The sequence below is a fragment of the Salvelinus sp. IW2-2015 genome, linkage group LG17 (assembly GCF_002910315.2).
Source record: "Salvelinus sp. IW2-2015 linkage group LG17, ASM291031v2, whole genome shotgun sequence".
In the NCBI taxonomy this organism is placed as follows: Eukaryota; Metazoa; Chordata; class Actinopteri; order Salmoniformes; family Salmonidae; genus Salvelinus; species Salvelinus sp. IW2-2015.
Window position 1 is genome coordinate 7,539,159 of NC_036857.1, and position 12,872 is coordinate 7,552,030.

The 12,872-nt window shown below is 38.3% G+C and overlaps 1 protein-coding gene across 1 annotated transcript in view; it reads right to left on the reverse strand.

The window, feature by feature from the left end:
* LOC111976942 (solute carrier family 12 member 5) overlaps positions 1 to 12,872 on the reverse strand; it is a 132,801-nt gene that overhangs the window by 4,477 nt on the left and 115,452 nt on the right. The window contains exons 23-25 of the mRNA XM_024006124.2: positions 12,532 to 12,698; positions 12,073 to 12,087; positions 11,850 to 11,966 (exon numbers count right to left, since the gene is read on the reverse strand). Of these exons, the coding sequence (XP_023861892.1) occupies positions 11,850 to 11,966; positions 12,073 to 12,087; positions 12,532 to 12,698 (299 nt within the window). The remainder of the gene's footprint in view (positions 1 to 11,849; positions 11,967 to 12,072; positions 12,088 to 12,531; positions 12,699 to 12,872) is intronic.

The window sequence follows — 12,872 nt, forward strand, 5'->3', positions numbered from 1 at the left end:
TCAAAACTTGAGACATCTGTAGCATTGTGTTGTGACAAAATTGCACATTTTATTGGCCTTTTATTGTCCCCAGCACAAGGTGCACCGCCAAACGGTTGTGAGGCCGCTTGCACTTACTGCCATATTCTCTAAAACAACGCAGTTTATGGTAGAGAAATTAACATTACATTCTATGGCAACAGCTCTGCTGGACAGTCCTGCAGTCAGCATGCCAATTGCACACGTTGAGACATCTGTGGCATTGTGTTGTGTGAAAAAACAGCAAATTTTAGAATGGCCTTATATTGCCCCCAGCACAAGGTGAATCTGTGTAATGATCATGCTGTTTAATCAGCTTCTTGATATGCCACGGTTGTGTGGAAAGACAGACCAAGGCGCAGCATGATTAAAGTTCCACATCTTTCATTTTAGTGAAACTTTCAAACAAAACAAGAAACAACGAACCGTGACAACAGCGGTGCTACCTGCACTAACTCAAAACAAGTGATAACAGGGAACCCTTAAGTATGATCCCCAATCAGAGACAACGATAATCAGCTGCCTCTAATTGGAACCATACTCAATCCCAAAACATAGAAATAAAATGACTAGAACATCCCCCTAGTCACGCTCTGACCTAAACACCATAGAGAACCAAGGGCTCAGGGCGTGACAACACCTGTCAGGTGGATGGATTATCTTGGCAAAGGAGAAATGCTCACTAATAGGGATGTAAACAAATTTGTGCACAACATTTGAGAAAAATCTGCTTTTTGTGTGCATGGAACATTTCTGTGATCTTTTATTTCAGCTCATGAAACATTGGACCAAAACTTTACGTATTGCGTTTTGTTCTGTGTACATTACATGGGTGGAAAGAGTATTGAAATACACTATATATACAAAAGTATGTGGACACCCCTTAAAATGAGTGGATTTGGCTATTTCAGCTACACCTGTTGCTGACAGGTGTATAAAATTTAGCACACAGTCATACAATCTCCATAGACAAACATTAGCAGTAGAATGGCCTTATTGAAGAGCTCAGTGACTTTCAACGTGGCACCGTTATAGGATGCCACCTACCATCAAGTCAGTTCATCAAATTTCCACCCTGCTAGAGCTGCCCCGGTCAATTGAATGTGCTGTTATTGTGAAATGGAAACATCTAGGAGCAACAACAGCTCAGCCATGAAGTGGTAGGCCACACAAGCTCAGCGCTGAAGCGTGTAAAAATCGCCTTTCCTTGGTTGCAACATTCACTACCGAGTTCAAAACCTCTGGAAGCAACGTGAGTTCCAAACGGACTCTGGAAGCAACGTCAGTTTGCTACATGAGGCTTATTTATAATGGTTAAGTTGTTATGAATGCACTGATGTAAGTGGACGCACGTTGTATTTCGGCTACTTTGAAAAAAAAGATGTGCCTGTTGTCATAGCGATAGATCGAGGATTCACCGATGTAACCCGTTTTAGCTTGGACATTGCCATTGAGGGCTTTCATCTATTTAAAGTAGTCAATTGGGTTGGGATTCCTATGAGTTGGGTGCAATTAGCCAATGAAGAAAAGGAACATTTAAAATGGAGATAGCCTCAATGTCACTGCCCATGCTGTGTCATATGCTATAATGGCACAGATGCAAAGATGAGGCCTCTATCTATCTCTATGGCCTGTTAAAACTCATATCGGCCCTCTCCTTGGCTAGAATGTTCCCATCTGATCTCACCTCATCTCCTCCCCGCCTGCCTTCCATCTTTGAGACCCGAAGACATCTATTTCCATTGTTAGAGCTGTCACTTGACTATCTTGTCAATATAATAGACAATCGTRGTATAAAGGCAGGTWGTTCTTTCCTCTGTGTTGTTCAGTGTTTGTGGTGGCATGGGGCGGCCCAAGTCCTTTATTCCTTTCCTTTGTTTTGGGTGATCTGACGATCAGTGCTCTCCAGGATCCTTGGGACTCCCCTACCCTAAACCCTAACCTTAACCCCTACTCTTACCCTAACCATAACCCTGATAACCATGATCTAACCTTAACTGTTACTTTACCCTTAAAAATGTTAACTTCAATGGAGTAGGGATGTTGAGTACTGCATGTTCAATATCCTAGTTTATACTAGCTTGTTATTGATATTGTATAGGCTACTTTATATTATGTTATTAGTTATGACACTGGTTAATCATGTCTGTGTTGTATCTACCCTTTAGAGTCCTCCAAAACCACAACATAATTTCAGAACCTTACCTATCATACCTGCCTGCCTTACAAGCAATACCATATCTCCATCCTACCCCTCAATGTGCTCCTGTGTCCTTTTCTAGTTAATAACTGCTCTGAACTGGAAGCCATTCTTACAGATGCACCGTAGTGGCAATATAACCTAGCTTCAGATACTGTCCACCCTAGCCCTTTTCTTTAGTTACTATAATTACATTTTCTTTCACTTGAGTAAAATGTGTGTATTTTTCCTTTATTTAACCAGGCAAGTCAGTTAAGAACAAATTCTTATTTACAATGACGACCTACACCGGCCAAAACTGGGCCAATTGTGCACCGCCCTATGGGACTCCCAATCACAGCTGGTTGTGATACAGCCTGGATTTGAACCAGGGTGTTTGTAGCAATGCCTCTAATACTGAGATGTAGTGTCTTAGACTGCTGCGCCACTCGAGCAGTCTAAGTACTCGGAGTAAAAGTAATTTAGTTACTTTTGATATAAAAACATTGACCTTGATAATTAGCTAATTCCGCTAAGGTTACCTGAATGTTCTTACACAATCTTTTCCATGCATTAAATTGAAAAAGCAAGAGGAAATGAATGTAGTACGAACTAAGTTAATTTACTTTATGAGTTGCACAAAAAAAACGAAAGATTTGTCAAATATACTATTAACATTTGAAATTAACTTAAACATTCAAAGCTATTAAAACGCATTGATACATTTAAAAAAGCAATACAAAATAAAGTGCATAAAAAAAAATGGCCAGACTTCAAAATACTTCCATACATAACAGCCTGGCTTCAGAGCCATACGAAACATACTTTATGTATTTCTGAGCACCTCCAAGATTTAGACAGCAATGAAAGTAGGGAGGTTGGTCTAGGAGGATGGATGGGTGTAATCCGTGACTGTCTAGCAATCCAAAGGTTGTGTGTTTGAGTCTTGTCGGCATAACTTTTATTCTAAACTTAACCCAATACATCTAACTTGCTTTGTAAATTCACACAATTTTTATTACAACCGTTGTTTTAGTTCTCCTAACCTTTTACGTAAAATTATACTAACCTTTGTTGTTAGTTCCCCTAAACGGCAACGTTAATTCTCCCCGTAATTCTCCTTTGTTGTTACAGCGCAACAAGCAACCTGTTCTCAGAGAAAGATGTATAATACTATACATCCTCCAAGATGTATGATAAATTGTCATCCAATTTGTATGCTATAGAGCCCCACAGTGGACGTATCATAATACCCATAAAACCTATTGATCAAACAGGGAAATGGTTCCAATTCTTTTTTAACCATACATTTTTTAGAAACACTTAAAATAAGGGCTATGTTTCGTGTAGGATTACACTAGCGTGACGTTTTGATAACCGTGTAAATATCTCTCAGACAATGTGACTTTTATCAATATAGTCGGCTCTATTTCCTCTCAGATTCGAAAAATTATAATTGGCATAAAAGTAGACATCATGCAAAATTACAAATCCCTGCAAGCTCCTGCATGTCATCTCTAGCTGACACCTTTGCTGACAGGCATTGTGTCAATTTCAAGCTTGTACAAGACAGTTCACAGAATTTTACATTTAAATAAATGTTGCCAATTTATTCATTACTACATTTAGATAACATTAGATTGTCAATCCAGAGATTCTTACCTTTGCRTCGATTTGGCAGTCTCATCCCYATCATCATGGCATTTGTAGTTCTTTATGATCGCCATATTAAAAGCTAATTAGCATTTAATTMTGGGGGGTAAATACAGCTGAATGTATTGATAATATTCACCTTGTCCAAGAGAGATTTACATGGTTATCAAAACGTCCTGCCAGGGTAAGCCTACACGTGCTTTTAAAATCCCCTATGGGAAAAATTAATGGTGGGAAAATGATTGGAACCATTTCCCTGTTTGACCGCTAGGTTTTATGGGTATTATGACTCATACTGTGGCTATTGTATGACTGAGTAAGACGTATGATACTATATGATGATGCAAGTGTCATATGAAAAACAAGGTCTTCTGGTGCACTTTGTCCATAAGAAAAATATGCCTACAATCTCTTGAGCTTTGCTAGGTGAGATAAGAACACTTGTCATAACAGTCTGAGTTTAAATAGTGCATTGGGGTGTGTCTGCCTAACCTGCTTATGCTATTTCACAATTTTTTCAAACAGCTCTATGGTAAACATTTAATCTATAACAATGTATTATTATTATATACATATTTTTACCTCTAACAATGTATTATTATTATATATTTWAAAAAATAGCCTTTTATTCCCTTTTTCGTGATTTCCAATTGGTAGTTACAGTCTTGTCCCATCGCTGCAACTCCCGTACGGACTCCGGAGAGGCGAAGGTTGAGAGCCATGCGTCCTCCAAAACATGACCTTGCCAAGCCACACTGCTTCTTGACACTGCTCGCTTAACCCAGAAGCCAGCCGCACCAATGTGTCGGAGGAAACACCGTACAACTGGCGACCGTGTTAGCGTGCATGCGCCCGGCCCGCCACAGGAGTCACTAGAACGCAATGGGACAAGGTCATCCCGGCCAACCAAACCCTCCCCTAACCTGGGCGACGCTGGGCCAATTGTGCATTGCCTCATGTGTCACCCGGTCGCGGCCGGCTGCAACACAGCCCGGAATCGAACCCGGGTCTGTCGAGACGACTCAAGCTGACTGGAATGGTCTCCTGCCCCCCTCACATATAAAAGTACTGTTTCACTCCCAAAGTATTTCCCTGTCGAGAAAATGTCACTGGACCAAAGAAGTTCATGAGTGTTTTTAAGCATTTAATATGCTTTGAACTGTTTAGTAAGACCCTCAATAGTTTGGCTATAAACAAAGAATACGCCTGCAAGCAAAGTTGTAATAAAATGACTTCAGTTTATTGCATTTTGTGCAGACAAATCTATAAAATGGTTTGAGGAAACCATTAGCCATTGATGTATACGCCTTTGACATGGTAAAACAACACAGTAAAATAACTGTTTATACTGTATATCATTATTGAACACAATAGAGAATACATAGTTCTATATCTGTAAAATATTAAACTTGCATTGACACACAAATTAAACATCTAAGCTCTACTTTGTTAATTACTGTTTTATTTACAGATGTCCCATCTTTATTCTTCATCTTTTCGTTAAATACAATGTCCTCTCTCAACCAAACACATGCATACACATACACACACACACACACACACACACACACACACACACACACACACACACTGCAGACACAGACATATCTGAACACGCCACTACATTTCTTTCTACATCATCACTCTTGTTCCTAGGAGAGGTAACATAAAATTGTGAACACAAAACAATTACTAATCAAGATAGCTATTCATAGATCTACATAAAGGTCTACATTTAAAAATGCATTACAATGCTCCTATGGACCAAGTATAAATACAGTATCATAAGTGAAGATTTAGAAACACTAGTTCTTGTTTTTTCTTTTCTTGCTCGCATTAAGTGCTCACACTTCTCGAGATGATGAAYGAATCATGAGGGTTGCACAAAAATCCAACCTCCTAAAAAAAAGGAGGCTTATTCAACATTAATACAATGTGTTGAGGTTTACTTCACTGTCATGAAAACGGCACATCTACATGCATATACTAGGTTCTAAAGTCTTAGGAAACCAGAATAGAGAACGCACAGTAGTCCATTCTCAGTAAAAGCTACAAAATCCCCCTCACACTATGCATTGTCCTCAGTTAAAACAGCAAAACAGTTCCTTGCTTAATCAAGAATAGGTCTGTATGAAAAACAATTGGTATTTTAGAAGAATATGGGTGGAAGTGCAATACAGCAGTTGGAGCTTGTACATAAAATGGCAGTTTTCTTTTCTCAAATTCACCATATAGTGCACAGATTTTGACCAAGTCCAAAAGTGCCCAACATTGCAAATAAAGGGTGTCATTTGAGACACAGATGTAGAGGAAGGTTCTACAAATAGAATTGTGTGTCTAGATTTCCTTGGACTGAATAGCCCTTCACAAGGGTTATGATTGATTAAAGTTGTATTTCCCCTGTGACTTTTGATTACACTGGAAGCCGCTGACATAATTGTATTGTGGGCAAACTCAGTGTTTCAGTTAAATAATTTCATAATGAATCATTTTCAATCTAAATCAACATGTATCAACAATTATTGAGCAAATGTGCACAGTAAGACCATTGTAGTTATATTACCACTGTGATTTATTTTTTGTGGCCACAAATTCTTTACCTAAATTGTAAAATAAATAAATATAAATAATTTAAATGCTGAATATTAAATTGCAGAAACACACTGCAGTATACATTACGTGCATGCATTAAACCAATCACAATTATTCACAATTGTGCACATATGCGCTAGAACTATCACAGTGAAAAGCCTGTCCCTGCTTTGGACTGACACAAATAGCCTCTCAGCAATATAACATGTTGGATTCTAAATGAATAAATCAATGGTCTAAATAAATTGGCCGAGTTTATTCAGGTTCTTTTACAGGGTTGTAAACAGAAGTGCATTCCTGATGAACACTTTCATAACTTCAATGTAGTCTGCGCAAGTAAAGGTCCAATGTAACAGGGTAAGGATACATGGATTTGAGAGCCCTTTTCACACCCTGTTTGTTAAAAGATTTTGATTATCTGACATCTTTTTTTACTCAAGAGAAGGTTTCTAATGTACACTGAGTGTACAAAACATTTCTCTTTCCATGACAGACTGACTAGGTGAAAGCTATGATCCCTTATTGATGTCACTTGTTAAATCCACTTCAATCAGTGTAGATGAAGGGGAGGAGACAGGTTAAAGAAAGATTTTTAAGCCTTGAGACAATTGAGACATGGATTGTGTATGTGTGCCATTCAGAGGGTGAATGGCAAGACAAAATATTTAAGTGACTTTGAACAGGGTATACTAGGTGCCAATGGCACAGGTTTCAGTGTGTCAAGAACTGCAACGCTGCTGGGTTTTTCACGCTCAACAGTTTTCCATGTGTATCAAGAATGGTTCACCACCCAAAAACATCCAACCAACTTGACACAACTGTGGGAAGCATTGGACTCAACTTGGTTCAGCATCCCTGTGGAATGCTTCAACACCTTGTAGTCCATGCCTRGAAGAATTTAGGCTTTTCTGAGGGCAAAAGGGGGTGCAACTCAATAATACGAAGGTGTTTCTAATGTTTTGTACACTCAGTGTATATTTCTAGGGCTGTCAAACAATTAAGAACATTTAATCGAATTAAATCGCAGGATTTGATGTGATTAATCGCAAATTCAGAATTAACTCAAATTGAGCAGTAATTTAAGAATTTTTTAAAATAGAAAAAGCATTACAATAATACTGACACCTTGATTTTGTCCAAACTAATGGTAAGCAGAATTAGGTACATTGTTAAAGCACACTTTCTTTATCATCAATGTCAACTTGTTTTGACATTGCATTGTTGTTTTTAGCTGTATATTAGGTATTTTGAACGTTTCCAGACAATGCAATTAATTAGTACCCTAAAATTACAAAAWGTTAACTCAAGTTAACTCTGACAGCCCTGATATTTGGGACATGATACTTGGGAAACACCTGAAGGATGGTAGCTTTACTGCAACAATTCTGTCACTGACATCCCTCTCCCTTCTAGAGATGGAGTCATCAAACATGTGAATATAATACCATACTGTAAAGGTCTCTTTGACCTCTGCCAAAGGTGGAAGCCCTGGTTTTGTTGTCTTTGATAATATTAATAACTACCACAGTCACACTGCTGGTGAATCAGTAGGTTGGTTGGTTATAAGGGAGGATTTTATGTGTCTATAGAAACCACATATCTAAGAACCATACTGTAGCCAAACATACAGATGCTCTGCACAACGGACATCCATGTGCCAACACACAGCCATTTTCAAAACATAGATATTCTAGTTCTATAGTTCGATGGCTCCAACGCTCGTCATCTCATGTACCCAATAACTCCACACACAAAAAAGCTTTGGAACTACTTGATTCCGAAGATTGCAGCATTTGAAACTTCAGCTTCATGCAACAACAATAGGCTCAGCAGTGTACTCCCAAGCCCGGATAACATCTTTCACCCATGTCAAACTGTTGATATGGGGATGGACACAGCTGAACTTTGCACATATTCTGACAAAATATATGTCCAAGAAATGTCTTATGTTTTAGGTTTACAGTAGGTTTGAAATGCATAGATCCCCAGTTGACACAAAAATTCATATTCCAAATCGCCATATCTTTTAATGTTTTCTGTAGTTAATTGATGACTGAGGCCAAACATATTGAATCAATTACTAGTCTCCATAGGCAGGCGGGTTGCCTCCCACAATGTAAACAATGTTCCAGCTGTGTCTGGGTTTTCCGAGAATAAACAATTACCTATTTTGAGCTCAAAAGATACACTTTGGACAATTTACTTTATGCGTTACTCAATCCAAATAAGAGTTCAGCGAGAATAAAAAGTAAGAAGACCCTATGACACTATTGTTACAAACACCATGCAAACAGGGATATAATACATTATTTTCAACCGTCATCTTTCAGACAAGTCATATCATGTTAATATTTTGAGTTACTGTATATACATTATAGTATTTTAGATTTTATTTAAATAGTTATATATACTGTATAGCTAAATATTTCCAAGATTATATTATTTTGATTGTAGGTAGTATTTTTGTGACACTTAGTAAGTGTGCTGAGTGAGGATAACTATTTACCACTAACTTCTAGAAAGACCCCAGACCTAATCACCTCTTCCCCAGCTAAGAGCTGTCAATAAAACTTACTGGTGTGTCTTACTGGGATCTAAGGGACCAGTCAAACACCTAAAAAGGTCAGTCCCCTCACTGACTTCAGCATATTTTAAAATCTATTTGGGAAACACCTGAATATTTTATATCTCAAATAAACTCAATATATTTTTTATCTGCCCTCAGAACTGCCCTTAGATATCTAGTTCAAATTACTGTTTCAGGTCTTCAATCTTAACTTAATATTAAGCYATATTTGTCAATGTTGGTCCTCAAGTAGGCTGCATTTGCTCCAACTAAATAATGCTCAGTGGAGATGTTGGTTGACTAATGCCAGCTGTGAATTCTTTTGTATATATATTTTTTCTCACAAAAACAGCGTCATGTCAACATCAATAGTCAGTTAACAACTCCATTGACTATGTGATTTGTTGGAGCAAAATGTAGCATACTGTTAAACCTCAAGGACAGTATTGAAAACCACTGACTAGCTGCCTTGCTATTCAGCTCACCCCAACCCTGTATGCCCTTCCTAATCCCCCATATGTTTTTGGTTCAATATTTACACATGGATCAGTATAGCAGCTTTTGAAATTTTAGAACCTCTATAATATGTCATAATATGGTAGATAAACGATATCCTTCACATAAATACAGTGCACATCACACACAAAATATCCAGATTTTACATAAACTATTCAATAAATAAAATTCAATCATTTTCTTTTGAAAACAATATAATACAAAAAATAATTGAGTTATTTATATAGATAGACTTTATATATGTTTCTACCACATGGTAAACAGTGCCCTCCACTGCACAGAAACGAATATGTGAAATACGAGGTCTACCTGTATGTACACATATGTATCTATTTCCATATATTTGTTTACAAAAATAATTATTATGATTCATGTATTAGTTCAGGGTTGATGCTTTAGACATGACCTTGTAAATGTGCAGAACTTAGGAATTGACAGTAATATTATATTTAGCAAATAAATAGCTGTGCCACATTGAAAATAAATTATGTTTCTTCCCATTCTAGTACAAAGTTGTGAAGATTCGCAGTAATGCTGGGTTCAAAACTATCCATTCAAACCAGTTGTAATTTCACTGCTAAATTCCACCTTAAACATAGTCAATTCAATACACAGTTTTGCCTTGGTACTACAAAGAGGTTTGTATCAAAAAGTTATTTATTTTCATATGGCACAATTTGTATGTTTGTATTTGGCAAGAATTATAGAATTCACATTTCTAGACTGGAATTAGTGTAAACCAAATCATGATGAAGAAAAACAGATGTATTTACTAAAAATATATCAATGTATCACAAACATAGTTTTCTGAGTGTCTCTAAATTAGCAATTCACATTTTTTTATGTAAACTACTACATGGTAAAATATTGAAATGTTTGCCATTTGGTATGATAGTATTAAACAAATATAATTTTGTTTTAGATTATAACACAGTAGTTTCTTGCAATTATTATCTACTTTATATCAATACATTTTTCACGGTTTCTTCTTACAGTCCTATCACTGTTATAACAATAGTTTATGCCACTTAAAAGTATTGTCAGCACTCTCAAGGTATAGCTAGTAGTAATATGTATTAAATGATTGGACAAAGGACACTATTTACGGTAATCAGCTTTTTTTGTGGGGGGGGGGGGGGGGGAGGTGTCAAAGGTTGAGGTCATGATGTGTCTCTTAGCAACTTCAAATATCTCATTGTACTGTTTTCTTCACAGTATAAAAAGCCAGGGTTGTGGTCAACACCAACTCCATCATAATTGAGTCAGTTCAATGACAAATTAAATGTATTCAATTCATTAAGTACATTTCAAATACCGCCTGTGAACTGACTGGTATGAACGCTATTGCTCTCTCCTTCCTTCCGACTGTAATATACTTCACTGCTGCTCAGGTGTCCTCAAGGTGACAATCCATAGGAAGACATGTTGCTGATGACTGATGAATTCTCGACCCACCCTCTTCCCTCAATGATTTCAACACATCATAATGTACATAACATAAAACAACCAAATGCACAACAAAAAACATATTAACTGTATTCTCAAAATAAATTAATGCATAAATAAATAAAAAGAAAAACATGAAATAGACCAGCAATGAGAATATATCCATCCTTCTCTTGCAAGTAACCCACATCCTTACAAAAATAAGAAGAAAAGCAACAAGATTGACAGACAGATAAAATAAAACACAAGGACAAACACAAGAAAAACATCTGACCTCTAGTTTGGGGAATAATTTGTCTTTTGAATATGTCCACTCCTCTGTATAAGAAACTCATGTGCCATTTGACATCTAGTGATCTGATAGCCATTGAAGAACCTAAACAGGTTTGATGCCACAGCTTTCGAGATGATGAGAGGAGCAGACATGATGCTGGTAGAGGTGATTGAGAGTAAAGGAGAATTCAGCTGGTGCGTTTGGGGGGGGTACTAACTACGTAGTGCAAAGTGAGCAGGGGGAGTGGAAGCAGGGGCCATAAACCATTAAGATGCAAGGTGAAGGGGTGTGGATTTGATTTGAGGTCTCTCAGGAGTAGATGGTGATGACCTCGCGTCCACCACCACGTACTAGGAGGACCCGGTTGAGACCCTCGGTGAGGACTTCCAGGAACTCCATATCTGAGAAAGGATTAGAGTTAAGGAATAAGCAAGTTTTCACATCTGGCTTTTGTAGCCTATTCATGCTAGCTATCCTGTTGAGCACTTTGGTTTCAGTTACATTTATGACAGTAGAAGCTACGTATTGTTATAGTATTATAAAATACAGAAGTTTATAATATAACATGACAAAGATATGATAGGATACAGTTTTCCTCTCCCATGCGGTTCTTGGGTGGTCCAGGCATGTTGAGCAGCACTAGCTTGGCCTCCTTGGACTTCTTCATGATGACCTCATTGAGCCTCAGCGCTGTGTGCATGCGCCTCACGTTGGACTGGTTCCTGACGGGACAGACAGGAGTACAGTACAGAATGCATGTTGCATCATTACTGCTATTTCACAACATGCATGGAAAACATTTAAACATCATGCTAGTATAATACTTACAGGCTCTCCCACTCCCTGCAGCATGGTAAGAAGAGAATGACAATGCAGAGATCTTTACAATACTGAACTTACATTGAGAAGTTGTGTTGTGCGGATGACTCTCAAAGCCTTTCAAACCTTTGTGGTATTACTTCTGAAACTAGCTTATAAACAACTGCCACCCCCCAACAGTAACAACCTATAAATACTTTGTCCTTATTTTCTATTTACTTTAAAGGGAAAGGGAAAGGGGGATACCTAGTCAGCTGTACAACTGAATGCATTCAACTCTGTTGAAAGGSTTCTATATTGAACCCAAAATGGTTCTACATGAAACCAAAAGCGGTTATTCAAAGGGCTCTCCTATGGGGACAGCCGAAGAACCTTTAAAGGTTCTAGATAGCACCTTTTTTCCCTAAGAGAGTAGTCCACACAAGCCTTTGGACACGTGATTGAAAGTGAAAGTGACAGCAGACTCACGGCTTCATGTTGAAGATGTCTCTGACCCCGCCCTGCTCTGGGTGGCCTGCTGCAGCCTGGGTCTCAGCCTTGTCTGTCCAGGTCATCTGCACCGCCGACCCGGGGGTGGCAGCGCTCCCTGTGGGCGTGGTGGGGGACGTGGGGTTCTTATTGTGGATCAGCTGCACCTGTTTAGGGCGGGAGACAGCCACAGACTAAGAGAGGGACACCACGCAACAACGTGACAGGGTGAAGGAAAGAAAGAGATCTGTCAGTTGGGGTGACGTAATAAAAGCACCAGACCACTGCTGGGCAGTGAGTTGAAAGCACAAGTGGGGCACTGTAACAAAGAAACTAGGTAA